This window comes from Gorilla gorilla, chromosome 9 (genome assembly GCF_029281585.2).
Source record: "Gorilla gorilla gorilla isolate KB3781 chromosome 9, NHGRI_mGorGor1-v2.1_pri, whole genome shotgun sequence".
Taxonomy (NCBI): Eukaryota; Metazoa; Chordata; class Mammalia; order Primates; family Hominidae; genus Gorilla; species Gorilla gorilla.
Genome location: NC_073233.2, coordinates 15,036,978 through 15,058,425, shown reverse-complemented (window position 1 = coordinate 15,058,425; position 21,448 = coordinate 15,036,978). Strand labels below are relative to the sequence as shown.

General features: G+C 42.7%; 1 protein-coding gene and 1 long non-coding RNA gene across 13 annotated transcripts in view; one reads left to right on the top strand and one right to left on the bottom strand.

The window, feature by feature from the left end:
* TRIM66 (tripartite motif containing 66) overlaps positions 1–21,448 on the top strand; it is a 70,538-nt gene that overhangs the window by 2,018 nt on the left and 47,072 nt on the right. For 3 of the 12 annotated variants that reach the window (XM_063710945.1, XM_063710954.1, XM_063710950.1), the window contains exons 2-6: positions 530–692; positions 779–2,061; positions 5,727–5,804; positions 8,218–8,355; positions 8,505–8,706. In XM_063710945.1, coding sequence (XP_063567015.1) covers positions 8,329–8,355; positions 8,505–8,706 — 229 coding nt within the window. In that variant the 5' untranslated portion in view covers positions 530–692; positions 779–2,061; positions 5,727–5,804; positions 8,218–8,328. Of the gene's footprint in view, positions 1–529; positions 693–778; positions 2,062–2,426; positions 2,463–5,726; positions 5,805–8,217; positions 8,356–8,504; positions 8,707–21,448 lie in introns of all 12 variants that reach the window. The other 9 variants (XM_031007650.3, XM_063710943.1, XM_063710951.1 and 6 more) reach the window with 8 other exon arrangements.
* On the bottom strand, positions 20,072–21,228 carry LOC129525354 (uncharacterized). Its single transcript, XR_008669609.2, has 3 exons — positions 21,095–21,228; positions 20,567–20,664; positions 20,072–20,197 (listed from the first exon to the last, which is right to left on the bottom strand). It is a non-coding gene; the product is annotated as an uncharacterized lncRNA (long non-coding RNA).

Below are 21,448 nucleotides of genomic sequence, written 5' to 3'. Positions count from 1 at the left end.
TGGTGAGTGGCACCATTGTCTACCTAGATAATGAAAATTGTCCCCAAGCCTTCTCTTCTTCTACTACACTGTCACCCTATCCTTTTGTTTCTGTATCTCTCCAATGTGCTTCCTCTGTTTAAGCCTTGGTGCCCCTGCCTTCATTCGGGCCCCCATCATATCTCTTAACTGGAGTTTACAACACCTTCCTTTGTTCACTCTGCCTGCATTCTAACCCTCCTCCAATTTCTATATCCTTCACACCTCCACCACGTTAGTATTCCGAAAACATGACTTTCATTCTTTTACTTGATCAAAAAGTTCAATAGCTCCTTATGACCAACAGAATATAGCCCACTTGCCTTTCCAGCCTTACCCCAGCCTCTCCCTTACACAAGCTTTCTACTGCAGCCATGCCTGGTATATCCCATTTGCATTTTTGCCTTTGCTCATGCTGTTTCCCATCCCGGAGTGCCCATCCTCTTCCTGACCACATGTCCTGAATCTTCCTCAACCTTTAAGGCCAACTTTGTATTCTGCTTCTTCCCAGAACACTTCAGTCCACAAGGATAACAACCAACATTTTCAGAGCACTTGGCAATTTACAAAATACATCTGCCTGAAGGTACAGCACTACCAGCCTCATTTTATGTGTGTGAAAACTGAAGCACAGAAGAATTGGGTGACTTGTCAGACGCTGCATAGGTGGTCAGGTACAGAGCCTGGGCCTAGCCTTTAGTCTTCTCTCTCCAGATCCCCTGCTTTTACCTCAGTGACCATTCCCTCTCTGACCTCACAGCATTATGGTCTTCATCCCTCCATCAACCTTAATCACATACTGCATGTGACCAGCAGGAAGAGGGGTCTTGAGAATAGGAGGGGAGATCAAAGAAGACATCATCGTCTATTTGACATCAAAACTGGCCAGTAAGTGCACAAGAAATGAGCTGGGTTACCTGGAACCTAACCTTGGGAAGATGATCTGTCAATGGAGGTAAGCTGGGCAGGGCCTTGGGAATGAAAGGGAACCATCAGTGGTATTAGAGCTGGGGCCTACAATAAGGACCACCACTGAAAGGGGTTGAGGTAGGGTTCTGGGTGCTAAGACACTCCTCCTGGATAGTTTGCCAGGTTCCTTGGTTATAGAGGAGCTACGTTCTGTCCCTCAGGTCACGCGGCTGAACAGAAGGCCTCCCAGAGTGGACCCAGCACTACCCGTTGGGTTCTGTGCTCACCTAACATTCTTCTCATCAATGGCTTGATCTGGTTGTAGAGGGAGTACCCTGGGTAGTTGTCTGGCTCAATCCAGTTTTCTATCCAGCTCCCTCTCCTTCAAAAGGCAACCACATGACTTAAACACACAGCTCATGTGGGGTTTGTTCAGTGTGTGTCACTTTTCCTAGGTTGACAGAGGTCTGAGAGAGCAGACAAAGCTGAGTTTTCTGTCTGCAAAGTGGAGTAGCAGCCAGATATTTGGCATTAGGGGACCTGTCCCTCCCAACTAGGCACATGGGACATGACCTTTGGCCATGACTCCTGAGGGGTGTCCTTCTCTGTGACATCTCCTCTGAAGTATAGCATGGCTTTGTGACATCTCAGGCATCTGGGCTTCCTCAGAGTGTGAGGGCCTCAGAAAATACCTCAGAAATGAATGGAAGAGATGATACCAGACAGCAGCCTGGTGAGGCAGGCAAGTGTGCTGATTTTTTGCTGCCCCAGGCCTCTCTCCAGGTGGCCTTGGGAACACATCATCACCCTGAAGAAGGCCCTGGTGATCCCTCTTCCTTTCTCTCCTCACTGGGTTCCTGAATTCGACATCAGTCCTTCAGATAGCAGCTACATCCTGAATGGATCCAGCTCTGTTTTCTTGCTCTCCATCTTTAGATGTGGACATTTGGAAATATTATGTTCGTTTTCTTTTTTAAGTAGAGCACTGTTAATCAAGATGGGAAGAAGCAGTGTTTCTGCTTTTTTTCCAAGTGAGAATTAGAGAAAAACTCAGAAATCCCAATTTACTTCAGAAAGACTTGAAAAATTATACATAATAGACAGCACAACAGTAAAGAAAATTCTGAAAAAAATGTAAGTATAAGCAACTCAAATCATTCCACCCTGTGATGCCATTTTCTTTTCTGAGTATTACCTTTCAACCCTTGTATACATGGAGACATAGCTGTCTGCAAAGTTAATGATCATAGTATACAAATCCTTTTGTATTCTTTTTATTTAATACCATGGCAGTTTTTCGTATCACTACCCAGTCTTCATGATTATTTTTAACAGCTGAAGAAGAATTTATTTTCAGCATGTACTATCTTTTATTAAGCCACTTTCTTGTGTATTTTGTTTTTTAAAAAAATTCTTATTGTATTCTTTGCTGTTAGAGACGATGATGGAATGAGCATTTGTATATAATTTTTTCTTCTCCTGTTGAATAACTTGTCTAGGATAAATTCCCAGAAGTGAGACTGCTGGATTATATGGTATGAACATTTTTGTGATTCATTTTATGTTACTATGTATTTTTTCCAAAAGGATCATACCAATTTATTCACCAGCAATATGTACAGTTTCCAGTTTCATTTTAACCTCCCTAGCCTTGGGGGTTTTTGTTTGCCTTTATCTGTAGTTTTTGATATATGGCATTTAGGGGAAATCCATAGGATCAGGCGGGGTTTTCTTTAGCACAAAGTAAAAATAATCTAATTGGAAGATTAGGAATTTTTAGGAGTCTTTCTTTCCTGTGTTGGATAGATTGTACTACATGGCAATTACATTCCTAAAGCTTTATTGGAAACTAGGGTGGAAAGCTTTGTTGCCATTAAACTCAGAGTAACAAAACGTGAAAAGAGAAATTCTGGAGTCTTTGAGAACAGCTTATACAATAGCAGAAAAAAGGAGTTACATATTTGGGTTTTAATTTAATTTCAGAGGATAAAATTAATGGAAAGAACACAGAAAGTTGGGTTCATTTCCTAGTTCTGTTTTTTTTTTGTTGTTGTTGTTTTTAAAGATAAGGTCTTGTATGTTGCCCAGGCTGGTCTCAAACTGCTAGCCTCAAGCAGCCCTCCTACCTCGACCTCCCAAAGCACTGGGATTACAGGCATGACCATCACGCCCAGCCTCCTAGTTCTCTTTTTACTAACTGAATTATATTGAACAAATAGCATGTTCTCTTTGAATCTGTTTTCTTGTCTGTATAATGAAAAAATAATGAGATTCATTCATTCCTTTTATAAATATTAATTGAGTGTGTACTATGTTCCTACGCTAGGTGCCAGGCAAGTGAAGGGCAAGTACAGTTGTGAACAAAAGTCATTCCCTAAGACTATGTCTAAGACATACATTAAACAAGCAAACAAATAATATGTCACATATAACACAGCTTAGCAAAGAGTAGGTACTCTCATTACCTACTATTTCTCCCTCACGTTTTCTCCCTAAAATGAGTGTTATTTTTATGATAATTTGTTCTGTACCCTTCATGCAAACAATCTTTGAAATTCTTATTCCCAATGTGATGTGGAATGACTTGTTCCATCATTCCTTAGCAAGGTTAAGGTACTCCAGTAAATATTTTCCTTTTCTTAGATATAGATGTGGTAAGATGTTAAAAGGAGGTGGTTTGTGGCAAGGCAATGTTTTAAAATTTAACTTTTTGTTAACATTTTAAAATGTAAATAAAAATAATTTCCTGGGTTTTGGAAAACTAAGATTTGGAGACATTAGACCCACATTCTTTTAAGTAAAGCACTTCGTTCATATAGATTGCCCAGCCCCTGTAGGCATTTGAATTTACTACCTTGGCTTAAGTACAATCTTCCAAACTCTGTCCCCTACACTCTTCTAGGTCAGGGGAGATAAGAAGGAGAGGGAAGAACTAAGTTATGTTGAAAGCAGCCATAGGAAGGGGGCAGAAATGGGGTCATTTGACCCTTCGTCTTCTCAAATCAGAAACTCATTGTGTGGCGGTGCCTTTAAATTAACCATTTACTTTCATGGAGTTACTTCAATTGCTCTTCTAAGACATAAATGAGATGCCTGTTTCTTTATATTCTTACCCTGTGTAGTACTTGCTGGTGGTGGAAAGCCATGCTACCTCCCTGAATTCCCAGGATTGTGATGCAAGGTCTAATGCAGTAGTTCTCCAAGTGTGGTCTGTAGACCCTATGGGGTGGGGGGTCCCTGAGACCGTTTCAGGGAGTTCACAGGTCAAACAATTTTAATAATAAAGCTAACGTGTTATTTGATCTTTTCACTGGGTTGACATTTGCACTGATGGTGCCAAAGCAATGTTATGTAAAACTGCTGATGTTTTGGGCACCAAACCGGAACAAAACCTTATATTCTTTACCACTAAGCATCTGCTGGTTAAAAAAAAAAAAAGAAGTTTACCTTAAGAATGTCCATCCATGATGAAGTGGTAACAATTTTTATTAAATCTCAATCCTTAAATTCTTAAGTACTTTTTTAGATTTCTTTTTGATGTTCTGTGTGAAGAAAAAGTATTCCTGCTACATATCAAAGTGAGAAACTGTGCTTGTGCTATTGAGTTGCAAGTTAAACTAGCCTTTTGAAAAATGAAACATCATGGACGGTGTGGTGGCTCACGCCTGTAATCTTTGGGAAGCTGAGGCGGGTGGATCACGAGGTCTGGAGATTGAGATCATCCTGGCCAGCATGGTGAAACCCCGTCTCTACTAAAAATACAAAAATTAGCTGGGCGTGGTGGTGCATGCCTGTAATCCCAGCTACTTGAGAGGCTGAGGCAGGAGAATCGCTTGAACCAGGGAGTCGGAGGTTGCAGTGAATCAAGATCACGCCACTGCACTCCAGCCTGACAACAGAGCAAGACTCTGTCTCAAAAATTAATAAATAAATAAATAATAATTAAAAAAATGAAAAATGAAACATCAGTATTACACGAAAGAACAACTGGCAGGCCGGGTGCGGTGGCTCATGCCTGTAATCCCAGCACTTTGGGAGGCCAAGGCAGGTGGATCATCTGAGGTCGGGAGTTTGAGATCACCCTGACCAACATGGAGAAACCCTGTCTCTACTAAAAATACAAAATTAGCTGGGTGTGGTAGTGCATGCTTGTAATCCCAGCTGCTTGGGAGGCTGAGGCAGGAGAATCACTTGAACCTGGGAGGTGGAGGTTGCTGTGAGCCAAGATCACGCCATTGTACTCCAGCCTGGGTAACAAGGGCAAAACTCCATCTAAAAAAAAAAAAAAAAAGAATAACTGGCAGACAAACTGTGGTTATTCAGGCTTGGGAATTTGTCAGATATTTTCTCAAAGTGAAATGACAGTATTTGTTGCCAATGATAAAATTCAAGCGTTCAAGCAAAAGTTAGAATTCTGGTAGTTTTTGCTGCCTCCATGAGTTTGGCAGCTTCTCAATGCTTAAAGAATTTTCTGATGAGATTCGAGGTGATTCTAAAGAATGTGATTTTTTGTTATTGTGTAATGAAATGTGTCGCTATTTGGAACATCTGCATAAGTCATTGAACTGGTATTTTCCAAATGACCAATGCTTGGTGTTAAAAAACTGTGCCTGGGGAAAAGACTAGTTCAAAGAGCAAGATCAGCAGATTTTAATATAACAGAATAAGAAAAGTTTGGTTCAGAGTCTACCTTATAAATAACATTTAAGAAACTACTACCACTGTTGAATTTTGGTGTGGTATCAAAGAATATCCACAATTACCTGATAAGGCTATTAAAGTACTCCTGTCTTTTCCAGCTGTATGTCTGTGTGAGACTGGATTTTCCTCATATACTATAAACAAAACAACATATAACAGATTGACTGCAGAAACAGGTATGGGAGTCCAGCCGTCTTTTATTAAGCCAGACGTTAAAGAGTTTGGCACATATGAGAAACAATGTGACTCTTCTCATTAAATTAATTTTTTTGAAAGTAGTTAATTTTTTTTTTTTAGGCTGGGTGCAGTGGCTCAACGCCTATAATCCCAGCACTTCGGGCAGCCAAAGTGGAGGATCACTTGAGTCCAGGAATTTGAGACCAGCTTGGGCTACATAGCAAGACCTGGTCTCTACAAAAATAAAAATGAAAATAAAATAGTCGGGTGTGGTGGCACATGCCTATAGTGCTAGCTGCCTAGGAGGCTGAAGCAAGAAGTTTGGTCGAGCTCAGAAGTTTGAGGCTGCAGTGAACTTCGTACGACTGCCCTCCAGCCTAGGCAACAGAGCAAGACTCTGTCTCAAAAAATAAATAAATAAATAAATGGAAAAAAGGAAATAGTTATTTTTTCCAAAAAGTATGTTATTCGTGTTAACATATAACAAGTTTATTATTTTATGAAAATTAATGTTTTAAAATTTTCTCAGCTTTAACTTCTAATGTGGTAAATAGCAATAGATTGTCTTGGCTTTAACTTCTAATGTGGTAAATAGCAATAGTTCACATAAATGAACTCTCTTTGGGGTCTTCAATGAGTAAACATATGTAAAGGGATTCCCAAGACCAAAAAGTTTGAGAACTACTGGCCCAGTGAAATAAACTCAGGCATACTTGAACCTTCTAATAGAGACTGTCCTCGTCTCTAATCATGCTGCTGCTATGGCTGTTTTCTGCTAAATGATTTCCAGAAGGAATTAGAAGTGCAAGTCTATCTATAGCTTTATGTAGTGGCATCTTTCTGGACCCCAGGCAGCCTGGCCTCTCCCAGCCCCATCACCCTTCCTCCTTCCTGAAGGCTTGGCTCCTAAAGACTTCAGACTGGAGTGAAATTTTTCTCAAACTTGCATAATTACCGAGACCCAGATTTGAATTAAATGATTTGTATTTTGTTTCTTAAATAGGTACAAATATAAAACTAGCTACAACTTCCTTTGGCTTTTAGCTGTTATACAACTATAAAACTGAATATAGTTTACAAATGTAAAAAACTACAAAGCCATCAAATTAATGATATTAATTTCACATGTATGTGATGTTTTTCTAAACTAAACTATCATTATGACTTAAATGTGGTGCTCACTCTTGTAGCTAAGTTCAGCAAACATATGCCACGATGATGAGGGCTCAGTTTTCCCACTTCCTTTCTCTGTTCCAAGTGCTGTAAAACATGCATCATTTTGTGCCACAATGTTGTTTAGACTTCAGGTGGCAAGAATACATTATTTGTGTATTAAGTCTGCCCCTCTCTCAGCTCATTAACCTGAGACAAGTAATACTGCCTAGTGTGTACTAAATCCTAGACCCTTAACGCTACCCCCAAAATCATATTGTGGTAGATATGTAAATAATCCAGGCTATACTTTTTTAAACTTTATTATCACAATGAAACACTAATTTAAAAAAATTAGTGGACAGAACTCATGAAAATATGTGTGTGGACCTCAGCTTGAGAACATTTCACTAATTAAGAGTGTGGGCCGGGCTCGGTGGCTCATGCCTGTAATCCCAGCACTTTGGGAGGCCGAGGCGGGTGGATCACGAGGTCAGGAGATCGAGACCACGGTGAAATCCCGTCTCTACTAAAAATACAAAAAAAAAATTAGCCGGGGCGGTGGTAGGCGCCTGTAGTCCCAGCTACTTGGGAGGCTGAGGCAGAAGAATGGCGTGAACCTGGGAGGCGGAGCTTGCAGTGAGTAGAGATCGCGCCACTGCACTCCAGCCTGGGCAACAGAGCAAGACTCCGTCTTTAAAAAAAAAAAAAAAGTATGGGCCAGGTGTGGTGGCTCACGCTTGTAATCCCAGCACTTTGGGAGGCCAAGGCAGGCAGATCACTTGAGCCCAGGAGTTTGAGACCAGCCTGGGCAACATGGTGAAACTCTGTCTACTAAAAATACAAAAAATTAGCCGCATGTGGTGGCATACACCTGTCATCCAAGTTACCTGTGAGGCTGAGGTGGGATGAGGTGGGAGGATCACCTGAGCCTAGGGAGGTCAAGGCTGCAGTGAGCTGTGATTGTGCCACTGCACTCTAGCCTGGGCCACAGAGTGAGATCCTGTCTCAAAAAAAAAAAAAAAAAGAGAGACTGGAGTCCAGAATCAGACTGACCTGGATTTGAATTTGGACTCTTCCATTTGCCATCTGTCTTTGTGTGTGACCCAGCCTCTCTAAGACTGTTTCCTCAGCCTGTCCCTCTTGGTTTTATTTAATTTGTAAAAGTGTCTCAACCCCTTTGAAATACAGTATGTAAAGTGCCTGTCATAAACTTGTCAATAATGCAATTTTCTTCCTTTTTCCAAAATTGAAACTTAGGTCAAACTTGTCTACCAATAAGGAGAGGCACAGGTATGGGACACTTTTGAAGGGTTTGTTCGCCTTCAGACAAACAGCAGACACCTCCAGGCTTTGTTTTCCACGGCAGAGATGGCTAGACTCTCTTTTTGGTCCCAGGTGAGGAACTGAGGCTGAGGCATGAGCCTCCAGCTCTGGAGAGGAACATGGCCTGGACTTTTGAGGCCTTGTTCTCGAAGGCCCCTCTGGCCTAAGATTTTTTTCTGCTCAAAATAAGTAGATCACTCTACTTTGTGCTTCACTTACAGGGAGTGGAGCTGGCTCGCTCTACACGCTGCTTCTCACCTGAGGATATCAGTGGAAAAGCCCCAGTCCTGGGCACAGGCATGGCTGTGGACATGGGCATGAGCTTTATGGGGCTGCCACTAGCTGGCCAGAAACACTGCCCTAAGAGTGGACAGATGGAGGCCATGGTAATGACCTGCTCATTGTGCCGTCAGGACCTGCCAGGTATGGGCTCTCATCTCCTATCCTGCCAGTATTTGCTCTGTAAGGACTGCTTCCAGGGCTTGATACAGGAGCTAGGGCAGATTGCCAAGGCTCATGAGACTGTTGCAGATGGTAAGTACAAAGGCACCACAAGTTCACCTCCCACTACATAACAGGTCTCTTCCTGTTTCATAGGAACTGAATTTTGGGTGTAGAAAGAATCAGAATTTAAATGCCCAAGGGACACTCATTGCTGAAAGCAATCTTTGGGGGAATCTGTGAGACAGAGTGAATCCTCTTGATGCCTAATATATCTGTTTTGTAAGCTGGAACTTTTCATGTTTGGGATTTCCTTAAATTGGTGGCAGACTAAGAAGCCTGGGAAGGTTTTGATTCAAAGTTTGGCTGCCTCCCCAGACGGAGAGGATGTGTTCTGACTCACTAAATCTCCAAGGCAGAGAGAGAATGGCTGGCCTCCTAGGGTTAGTCAGGAACAGATTTTGAATAGAATCACACTGACTAGTGAACTATTCAGTATTTAAGCTGCTGCCCAGCAGGGAGGAGCCTGTGTCTTCCTCCAGAATGTCAGGTTTCCTAGGAAACGGTCTCATTGGGAACTGTGCAGTCACTGGAGACGGGAACCGGGTCCCTTCATTTTATTATTCTAGCACAGGACATGTCACAGAGGTACAGTGAATATCCATTGAATGAAATTATGCAGTGAGAAAGTCGAATAAGTTGGCAACACTTAGAAATACCGTTGTTGATCTTTTCTGTTTGTTTTGTTCTCTGCAGTATTTCCCAAGTGATTTGAAGCACAAATCTAGGCTCTCTGTGAGGCATTATAGCACTGGTTAAAAATGGGGACTTCAAAGTGCTGGGATTACAGGCGTGAGCCATCGCATCCGGCCCACACTCTTAATTAGTGAAGTGTTCTCAAGCTGAGGTCCACACACATATTTTCATGAGTCCTGTCCAATAATTTTTTAAAATTAGTGTTTCATTGTGATAATAGAGTTTTAAAAACTGTAGTCTGGATTATCTACATATTTAAGCCCTCTGAACCCATGGGCAAGCTACCTTGCCTCTCAGAGTCTGCTGAGAGTTTGGAGTACAGGAGAGATATGATCTATTTTGATTTTTTTACATTAATATATGATTTTTAAACATAAACTTAGTTTTCCCTTAATCTTAATTTTAATTAACAAATCTTACTCTCTTTATAAGTGGCATAAATTTTAACAATGCCATTTAAAGGTCCTTTGATTAATATGCGAACTTAGGTACAAATTTTGTTAATATTGGCTTTTATAAAATAAAATGTAATTTATTTTCTTTGTAAGTACTCCAATTATCTAGCAAATAGGCATTCCTGATTACTTAAAGAACTCTTGAAAATCCAGTGAGTTAAATTTATAAATATGGTGAATCATAAATATATCTTGAAAGTTCCAGCATTATGGAAAACCAAATACTTAATGTTCTCACTTATAAGTGGAAACTAAAGATTGAGTACATGTGGACACAAAGATGGCATCAGCAGATACTGGGACCTACTTGAGGGTGGAGGGTGGAAGGAGACTGAGTGTCAAAAAACTACCTATCAGGCCTGTTGCGGTGGCTCACGCCTATAATCCCAGCACTTTGGGAGGCCGAGGCAGGCGAATCATCTGAGGTCAGGAGTTTGAGACCAGCCTGGGCAACATGGTGAAACCCTATCTCTACTAAAAATACAAAAATTAGCCGGGCATGGTGGTGCGTGCCTGTAGTCTCAGCTACTCGGGAGGCTGAGGCATGAGAATCACTTGAACCCGGGAGGTGGAAGTTGCAGTGAGCCAAGATCGCACCACTGCATGCCAGCCTGGGTGACAGAGTGAGACTGTCTCAAAAAAAAATAAAAATAAAAACAAAACAAGACAAAACAAAAAACTACCCATCAGGTACTGTGATTATTACCTGGGTGATGAAATAATCTGTACACCAAACCCCCATGACACACAATGTACCTATATAACAAACCTAAATATGTACCCCTGAACCTAAAATAAAACTTAAAAGAAATAAATGAGATGGTCAGGTTTGGTTCAATTCCAGTGCCTAAGGGCAGAGGAGAGGGCTGATTACTGTTAGTCCCTCAGGCTTAATGCAGTGTTACTTAACAATCTCTGACCCTGGCCCCACAGCCCTTGGACAGACCTGAGGCCTGAGTGATAGGTGGCTGCCACTAGGGGTTGTGAATAAAATCCCAAAAGGAGTTTTTTTTTTTTTTTTTTTTTTTGAGACAGGGTCTCACTCTGTCGCCCAGGCTGGAGTGCAGTGGTGCGATCTTGGCTCACTGCAGCCTCTGCCTCTTGGGTTCAAGTGATTCTCCTGCGTCAACCTCCCAAATAGCTGGGACTACAGCAGGTGCCACCACACCCAGCTAATTTTTGTATTTTTAGTAGAGACAGGGTTTCCCCATGTTGGCCAGGCTGGTTTTGAACTCCTGACCTCAAGTGACCTGCCTGCCTCGGCCTCCCAAAGTGCTGGGATTACAGGCGTGAGCCACTGCACCTGGCCCTAAAGGAGTTTTATTAAAATCATGTTGGACAATGAGGATGCAAGGTATTGGGTACCATTGATTTCAGCAGTATTGACAGTATGAAGGATGGTGCCTGTGACTTTACCATAATTCTTCAGTAATGGTAAATAGCACTGTTGGTATTAGCAGCAATAGGAGATGGCAGTCTCAATGCATCAACATAAGGCAGTCTATGCTTTGGACCAAATGATATTGGGCCTCTGCAGCAGTGGTGGCACCTTTTGTCAGCTTTGATGATGGTGCCCTTCATCACTATAGGGATTTAAAAATAGCCACAATTCTTTTCTGCCACCCATCCCACCAAGAGGTGAAGTCTATTTGTTTCCCTTGAATCTGTATTGTTCCTATGACTTACTTTAACCACTGGAATGTGGCAGAAATGTTACTGTGTAACTTCAAAGGCTGGGCCTCAGGAGATCTGCAATGTCTAAGTTTGCTGGTTGGAATATGCCATCTTGGGACTGGGTGCGCTGGCTCATGCCTGTAATCCCAGCACTTTGGGAGGCCAAGGTGGGCGGATTACCTGAGCTCAGGAGTTCGAGACCAGCCTGGGCAACATGGTGAAACCCCGTCTCTACTACAATACAAAAAGTTGGCTGGGCGTGGCAGCATGCGCCTGTAATCCCAGCTACTCGGGAGGCTGAGGCAGGACAATGGTGTGAACCTGGGAGGTGGAGATTGCAGTGAGCCGAGATGGCACCACTGCACTCCAGCCTGGGCAACAGAGCGAGACTCCATCTCAAAAAAAAAAAAAAAAAAAAGAAAAGGAATATGCCATCTTGGAATCCAATCTCCATGCTATGAGCAAGCCCAGGCAGTCACATGGAGAGTAGAACTGAGGTTTCTGCCTGACAGCCAGTACCAGTTGCCAGCCGTGAGTGAGGCTGTTTTGGACTGGGCCATCTCAGTATCCCAGATGACATCACTGAAGCAGAGAACTACTCAGTCAACCCATGGAATCATTGAAAGTAATAAACTTCTGATGTTTTAAGCCATGAAAAAAAAAGTTCCAGCATTGTTGGGTTAATATCTAGAATATATAAAGAACTCCTACAACTCAACAATAAAAAAAAAACCTGATTTTAAAATGGGCAAAAGACTTGAATATACATTTCTCCAAAGATGAAGTACAAATAACCAATAAGCCCAAGAAAAAATGCTCAACATCACTAATCACTAGGGAAATGCAAATCAAAACCATGATGAGAAACCACCTCAAGTACATTAGGATGGCTATCAAACAAACCAAAAAAATCCCAGAAAATAATAGATGTTGACAAGAATGTAGAGAAATTGGAATATTTGTGCACTGTTGGAGGGAATATAATACAGTGTGGCTGCTGTGGAAAAGATGGCAGTTCCTCAGAAAATTAAAAATCACATTATCCTATGATCCAGCAGTTCCACTTCTGGATATATGCGTAAAAGAATTTAAAGTAGGGACTTGAAGAGATGTTTGTACACCCACGTTTCTGGCACCATTATTTGCAGTAGCCAAAAGGTGGAAGTAACCCAAGTGTCAATCAACAGATGAGTGGATAAACAAAATGTAGTATATACATATAATGGAATATTACTCAGCCTTAATGAGGAAGGAAGTTCTGACACATGCTACAACATGGATGAAGCTTTAGCACATTATGCTAAATGAGGTAAGCCTGTCATAACAGGGCAAGTACTGTATGATTCTGGTTACATGAGATGTTTAGAGTAGTCAGCTTCATAGAGATGGAAACTAGAAAGGTGATTTCTAGGGGCTGGGGGAATGGTGAGTTGTTATTTGATGGGTACAGAGTTTCAGTTTGCCCATTTTTTAATGGGGCTGTCATTGTTATTGTTGAACTGTAGAAGTTCCTTACACATTCTGGATACCAATCTCTTATTAGATATATGATTTGCAAATATTTTCTCCCATTCTGTGAGTTGCTTCTTCATTCTGTTGATAGTGTCCTGAGATGCACAAAGTTTTAAATTTTCATGAAGTCCAACTTATCTATGTTTTTTGTTGTTGTTGTCTGTGCTTTTGGTGTCACATTCAAGAAATCATTGCCAAATCCAATGTCATAAATATTTTCCACTTTGTTTTCTTCTAGGAGTTTTATAGTTTTAGCTCTTAAGTTCAGGTCTTTGATCTCATTTAAGGTTTTTAATGTGAACGAATTATGCATGTGTCAAGGCTGTGTTTGACTCTAAAAGGAGAACATTAAATTCATATTAATGGTCTGGGTGCTGTGGTGGCTCATGCCTGTAATCCCAGCACTTTGAGAGGCCAAGGCAGGTGAATCACCTGAGGTCAGGAGAAGACCAGCCTGGTTAACATGGCGAAACCCTGTCTCTACTAAAAATACAAAAAAAAGTTGGCGGGTGTGGTGGCAGGCACTAGCTACTCGGGAGGCTCAGGCAGGAGAACCACTTGAACCCAGGAAGTGGAGGTTGCAGTGAGCTGAGATCGTGCCACTGCACTCCAGCCTGGGCTGGAGTGAGACACCATCTCTGTCTATATGTATGACAATTACCAGAATCATAGTATTTGTTCCCAAGTTATTCTAATTGCGATGAAGAATAAAAACAAAAGCTTTGGTGTCAGTATATTTGGCCATCTGAGTGTCATTCCTGATCTGCCTGCCATTACTAGTTGTGTAATTTAGGCAAGTTACTTCATCTGTCTGCCCAAGAGGTTTTTTTTGCCTGTAAAATGGGGTTAATGGTGATAGTTACTAACTCATAGGACTGTTGTGAAGATTAAATGAGGACATATACATAAAGCCTTCTGTACTATGCCTCGTTTATAGAAAGAAGGTAAGAAAGGTAAAAAAACAAAAAGTGCTGTTATTTAGAACTTGAGAAGATGTAAAATAGGGGGAAAAAGCCTGTTGGATGGAAACATGCTTAATTTGGAACCAAATTAAGAGAGTCAATTTCTCATACAATATGTATAATATGTGGCATCTTATATTCTTTTTTTTTTTTTTTTTTCTGAGGTGGAGTTTTGCTCTTGTTGCCCAGGCTGGAGTGCAATGGCGCGATCTTGGCTCACTGGAACCTCTGCCTCCCGGGTTCAAGCGATTCTTCTCTCTCAGCCTCCCGAGTAGCTAGAATTACAGGTGCCCACCACCATGCCCGGCTAATTTTTTTGTATTTTTAATAGAGACGGGGTTTCGCCATATTGGCCAGGCTGGTCTCAAACTCCTGACCTCTGGTGATCTGCCCACCTCGGCCTCCCAAAGTACCAGAATTACAGGAGTGAGCCACTGCGCCCAGCTTCTTATATTCTTTAGTAGGTCTTACAGTCTGGCTGGGTCATGGTTACCTTCCACATTTACATTTATGGGTAAAAAGTTGAATAAACTTCCTCTTTTTTTATTTTTTGAGACGGAGTCTCACTCTGTCACCCAGGCTGGAGTGCAGTGGCGAGATCTCGGCTCACTGCAAACTCCACCTCGCGGGCTAACACCATTCTCCTGCCTCAGCCTCCTGAGTAGCTGGGACTGCAGGCATCCACCACCATGCCCGGCTAATTTTTTGTATTTTTAGTAGAGACAGGGTTTCACCGTGTTAGCCAGGGTGGTCTCGATCTCCTGATCTGCCCGCCTCGGCCTCCCAAAGTGCTGGGATTACAGGCATGAGCCACCGTGCCCGGCTTAACTTCCTCTTTATTACTTGGAACTATTAGGACCCGATGTGGTGTGGTATTTGTTGGTTTGTATGTCTGTCTCTCCCCCATGGATATTTATTGACTACTATGTACCAGGCTGTATGGCATTTAGGGTACAGAGATGAAAAGACAGAGCCCTTGACTTCAAAGAGCTCATAGTCTAATTAATGACAGCCAAATAAACAGGTGATAATAATACAGTGAAGAGAAGATTGTTTAAAGTTCAAGCAAAGGATCAGTAACTCAGGTAAGTTCTCCACGTACTAGGACTGGCAGATATCAGTTGCCACTGAATATTTTCTGAAGGGTCAAAAGAATGGCTCCCAAATCAGCTGTCTGATGAAAGGCAGAGCTGTCACCTGTCTCTGGCTAGCCTAGTGAAATACCCAATACCTGAACTTAGATTTCTGGTCTGTAGTTTGAGAAGCCATGTTTGGAGAGAGTTTTTAGTGCAGTCACTTTGTCCAGCAGAGTAGGAACACAGGCTTTCTGGAACGTTTATCCTCTTTCTGTGAATCTGGGCAGAAATCTGTTTTGTTTTTTTTTTAAAGTAAAATGTGGGAGCCGGTAGAGGGATGGCAGGGGAGGCGGATAGAGGCTGAGGAATAAACAGGTTCCTAGCTTCAATGCCTCCAACCAGATGGAGCCACCCTGCATGGGGCTGAGTTCATTTCTATAAACCTGTTTCTCCTACTTGCTGGGCAGAGCCGAGCAGTTGCTATGTTGAATGGAAGAGGAGCTGTGCCTGGGCTCAGGGTCTGTCCAGCTTGTTTTCAACTCTAATTCTTCAACAGAGCCTCCCCAGGGCTGTACTCCTGCTCTGGGGCTTGGAACTGAGGGGATGTCACGAGGTAGGCATCTTCTCATTCAACCAGACGGTGCCTTTCATGTTTGTAACCCCGCAGCCCAACACAGAACATGATACAGGAGAGGAGGTCTTAAGTGAATATTTATAGAATAAATGACTTAATCAATAAAGCCTAGGTAGAAGGCTTTTTTCACTTGTGATCTGTCCCTTTTTGTTCTTCAAGTGGGAGTTACAAAATGCATTTATCAAGCACTTACTGGTTGGCAGACACTGTACAGACATTATCTTTTGTAAACTTCACAGCAGCCTTATAAAGTAGGTATTAGTATTCCCATTTTATAGATGAAAAGTATGAGGATTGGGATATTTATAGACTAAGGTTAACAACTACTGCCTGGTAAGGTCAAATTCAGGTTCACCTGTCTTCAAAGCTTGCGATTGACATTGTGGCACTTTGCTCAGGGGGAGAGTCCACACTCACTTAGAATACCAAACTGATGAGGAGAGTCCATGGAAAATCTTTGAAGAAAGAACAAATCCTGCAGCCTGAGCCAGCAAATATAAATATTTTTTAATTAAAAAAATTTTTAACTGACAGGTAAAACTGTATGTATTTACAGTGTACAACATGATGTTTTGAAGTATAGATACGTTGCAGAATGACTAAATCTAGCCAGTTAACATATACAACACCTCACATAGTTATCATTTTGGTGGTGAGAACACTTTACATCTACTCTCTTGGCATCTTTCAAGAATACAATATATTATTAACCATACTTATCATGCTGTACAATGGATCTCTTGAACTGACTCCTGCTATCTAACTTGGATTTTGTATTCTTTCACCAACATCTCCCTAACTACCCTTGCCCCCTGCCAACCACTCTAGCCCCTGGTAGCTGCTCTTTTACTCTCCGCTTTTATGAGATCAGTTTTTTTAGATTCTACATGAGTGAGCTTATACAGTATTTGTCTTTCCATACCTGGCTTATTTCACTTACAATGTGCTGTAAGTACAACCATGTTGTCACAAATGACAGGTTTTCCTTTTTTTTAGTGGTTGAATAGTATTGTGTATATATATCACATTTTCTTTATCCATTCATCAGTAGACACTTAGGTTGATTCCCTGTCCTGGCTATTGTGAATAATACAGCAACGAACATGGGAGTGCAGGTATGTCTCTGACATGCTGATTTCATTTTCTTTGGAAATACAGTAGTCCCCTCCCCCCGCATCCAAGGTTTTGCTTTTCAAGTTTTTAGTTACTCACAGCCTGAAAATATTAAGAGATTTTGTGGGGGGCAGGGGGAAGAGAGAGAGAGCGAGACAGTAGAGGCTGCATTCATGTTGCTTTTATTACAGTATATTCTTATAGTTGTTCTATTTTATTATTAGTTATTGTTAATCTCCTACTGTGCCTAATTTACAAATTAAACTTTATTATAGGTATGTATGCATAGGAAAAATATAGTATATATAGGGTTTGGTACTATCCACTGTTTCAGGCATCTTGGAACGTATCCCCCATGAATAAGGGGGGGACTATTGTATACTCAGTATTTGAATTGCTGGATCAAGTGCAAATCTTTAATAAATACAGCCACAGCCTAGCTGAGATTCTCCCCAGCAACTAGGAAGATGGGTCTGCGTCACCTCTCAGGTACTGAGGAGACCAGCTGGGCAAGATCTTCAAAAGCTAGTGATGGGGACCAGAGCAAAGGTAGGAGTGTGGTGAGAATACAGTGGCCTAGCCATGCAGTGGGATGGCTGGGTACACAAATGCTAGCTATTGGAATTGGATTTTCTCAGCCAATGAGAATATCTACTTGGGGCTATTTGCTTTTTTGGCTAATTAAGAATGGTCCCAGGTCAAATTCTCTCTGGAAAGTTGGCCACTGAGTACCAAAATGATACTTTAAGTAAATGTAGCAAGCTCTGAAGGGAGCTAACATCCCTGAAACTGACTCTTACCATATGCTGGCTCTGTCTTCAAGGTTCTCAGAGTTGCTGTGGTTTTATTTGTCATTTTAGGAAAGGGAAGAGGGAATTGATTGGATATTTCCTTCCCCATGTGAGGAAAAGGAACATTACTTATTGTTTCTCTTCAAATCAATTAAAAGACAAATCATGGCTGGAAGACTTTGATACTGAGATGCAGATTTCAGAATCTACTTGTTTAGTATCTTATTTTTCCCATTTTCAAAGTTGAGGATGCAGCTGGAAGTCCTAGAGACCCTAGAGCTCACCTGGACACTAGCACTAATTGACTGGGCAATTCTAAGCCCTTTCTGGCTTTCAGGGCTAGACTTAATGAGATTTAAGAACACCAAATAACTACCATAGCCCCATGCTTCTTGAAGCTAGTGAAGAGTGACAGCATCCCCCGAACACTACTAATGCTGAAAGGAGGAGCAATCACGGTCCCTCAGTGGGCAGGCCTTGGGACTTTAGGAATATCCAAAGAGAGGGAACTGATGCAAGATGCTACAACCTTAGAGTCAGAGAGGGAAATGACACTTATCTTAATGAGCAGCTCAGCTGCAGGGGTTCTAATGGTCTTGGGTGGGAATGGGAGGCCAGAGGTGAGATCTCAGCTGTGGGAGCCTGGGAGGTGGGTGACTACTCTTTGCTCATTCCAGGTGCTGCAGTGTGTCCAGCCTTGTGAGGTCTGTTGTGGGCAGTGACTCAAGTCTCCCAGGTGAAGGGCAGGCTGCTGAGCTGGGTGTGCAGCAGGTGCAGAAGCTGGAGCCTGGAGCCCTATCAGTGGAGTGGCTTTTTAGTTCATGAACAGTTTCCTCGCCTTAATTGGCTCTCTAGGGCCCTGGGAGTAGCACTGGCACCCCAGAACAGGACCCATTACTGGGAGAGCAATTCCCCCGGTAATGGAAAGGAGGCGGGCTGTGTTTTGGGGGAGGTGCTTGCTGCTGCCAGTGCTGCTTGGAAGGCTATAGCTAGAACAGATTTGCTGAGGGAGGGAGCTCGAGATGGCTGTGATTGATGGATGGGATCTTTGAAGGGCGTCTTGTCTGCTGGAACTTTCTGATTTAAGGGGGAGCAGTTAGGGTTGAGTGCTGTGGAGGCCAAAAGGCAGGGAAGGCCCTTAATCTCCAATCCCTCCTGCATAGATGAGGCATCAGGAGTCCAGGAAGGGCTAGGATCCTGCTGAAAACCGCATAATCGGTCACTTGCAGAGCCAGGAAAAAAATCCAGCTCCTTTGCCTGACAGTCCAGGGCTTTCCTGGGCTTGAGGGCCAGTAGAAACTACAGACCCAGAATAGGATGCTGCCCTTGGTTCCCCAAATGACTCTCTGTCTCCAGGCCCAGCTGGAAAAGGGATCAGTGGTTTTGCATGGAGTGTGTCAGTGCATCAGTTTTTGGATTGACTCTTAAGATTTGGGATGAAAAGAGACAGAGGTGCTACCTCGGTCAGTGAGGGTCTATCAGATGAAATGAGCCCAGACTCATCCTACCTGTACTTTTTGCATTATACTGTGGGTACTTTCTTGGCACAGAAAGCCTGTTTCACAGCCAGGTGGTTCCTAGGAGCATGGGCTCTGAAGGCTGTGGATCGTGCGTCCATCTCCAGCCCCAGCCAGTCACCTGGCTTTCATAGCCAGATTCTGACTCTTGGCTCAGGCCGGCTGTCTGGCTCTTCCTCACAGTCCCTGGATATCTGCCTGACCTCAGTTTATTCCCTATTCTTTCCTACAGTGATATTTTTCCTGACCTCACTTCACTTATTGCTACTGTGATTATGCTGCCAAATCCTCTAGCTTTGACCCTGATCACTCCCTCTGACTCTGGGACTGCACTTCTAGCTCTCTAAAGGCTTCCAATTGCTTGCAGTTTAGAACAGACACTTAGCATGGCCTCCAAGTCTTTTCATAATCTGGTCCCAAACTAATGCTGTAGCCTTACCTCCTGTCATTTCTCTATATGTTGTAGCCTTACAAGACTTTCCAAAGAGACCTCACACTTTCATATCTATAATTCTCCATTTATGATGTTCCTTCCTCCTGAAATGCCTTTTCTTGCTTGAAACATCCTACACAAACTTGAAGGTCCAGCTCGGATGTGACCCAGTTATCAGAACTAGAGTTCACGAAGATGGATCTGGGCTTGGAACATGCAAAATCCCCGTAATCAGAATTAAACTCCAAAGGGTGAGGCTAGCACAATTTAAGGAGCTGTTGCTTTAGGCCAGATGTCATAAACTTTCTGCACAAGGCTAGATAGTAAATATTTTAGGCTTTGTGGGTCATACAGTCTCTGTTACAACTACTTAGCTCTACCATTGTAGCAGAAAAGCAGAAGGCAGCCATAGACAATATGGAAATGAATGGGCATTACTGTATTCTTTATTTACAAGAACAGGCAGTCTATGGTTTTCTGACCCCTGTTTTAGGTTCTGTCTGGGGAAATTGGGTGGTTTGAATCTGTAGGTGACACCAAGTAGGAATAGCTGTGGAGGAACCAGGCAGAGTCAGAAAAATGTGCAAGGGACTCCCAGGTAGGGAATAGTGTTAGGATGAGGCACATGGAGGGGAGGGGAAGGCAAATATTAGAAACAGGAGGGAGTTAATTTTGGCTGGAGTATGGGATGCTTGAAAGAGAGAAGTGGGGATTCTGTTCAGAAAGGAAATTTAGGGCCAAATTGTGAAGGATCTTGATTAAGCTATTCTGTGGACAGTGGGGAGCCATTGAAGGTTTTTGATCAGTGGAATATGGTCACATCTCCTGAGGTGAGGAGTTCAAGACCAGCCTGGGCACATAGTAAGGCCCTGTCTCTACAAAAAATAGAAAATAAAAAATAAATTAGCTGGTTGCACACCTGTAGTCCCAGCTGCTTGGGAGGCCGAGGCAGGAGGATCACTTGAGCCCAGGAGGTTGAGGCTGCAGTGAGCCATGATCATGCCACCACACTCCAGCCTGGGTGACAGAATGAAACACTGTCTCAAAACAAACAAAGACAAACAAACAAGAAAAAAACAAATTCATGTTGGCCCAGTGAGAAGAATGATTGGAGGAGACAGGACTGGATACAGGAAGACCTGCTGGACAACTGCAGCTGTCCAGGCCATTGGTTCCTGATTGCTGGGCCTTGAACCAGTGCTGGTCTGAATGCCTAAGAATTGTTTGTGATGCTTGCTAAAAATACAGATTCCCAGTCCCACACCCACACACAAGAGATTTGGGTTTGGTAGATTCAGGATTTCTAACAAGCTGTCCAGATTTGGGCATCACTGGTCCAGGCAAGGCAGAATGAGGCCTGATATTAAGAGGGCAAGGATGCCAGAGAAAGGAAGGTATAGATAACATGAGATTTGGCCACTGCTCTTTTCTTCCTCCTGTTACCTACCTCTGTTCATGACAGCCCCTCCACTTGACTCCTTGTTCTTCACACACCGCCGCTAGCCCCAACATCCTAATTTGCTTGTGTCCTGTCAGTTCTCTTTGAAATGAGTCTTCTTTTGCTTTTTTCCATTTTTACCCTCATTTAGGGTCACATTAATGCTCAACTACCCTGACCTCCCTGTGTTCAGTCCATCAGGATAATCATAAAGCCCAGCTCAGTCACTCTCCAGAAGCTTTTTGGGCTGCCTTTTATTTTAGGATGAAGGTCAAGCTCCTGAGCTTAGCATTCAGGTCCCTTCAGGAGCTTACTCTCCTGCCGGTCTTTCCAAGCACATCCCTGCCACTCCCCCTCATCTGG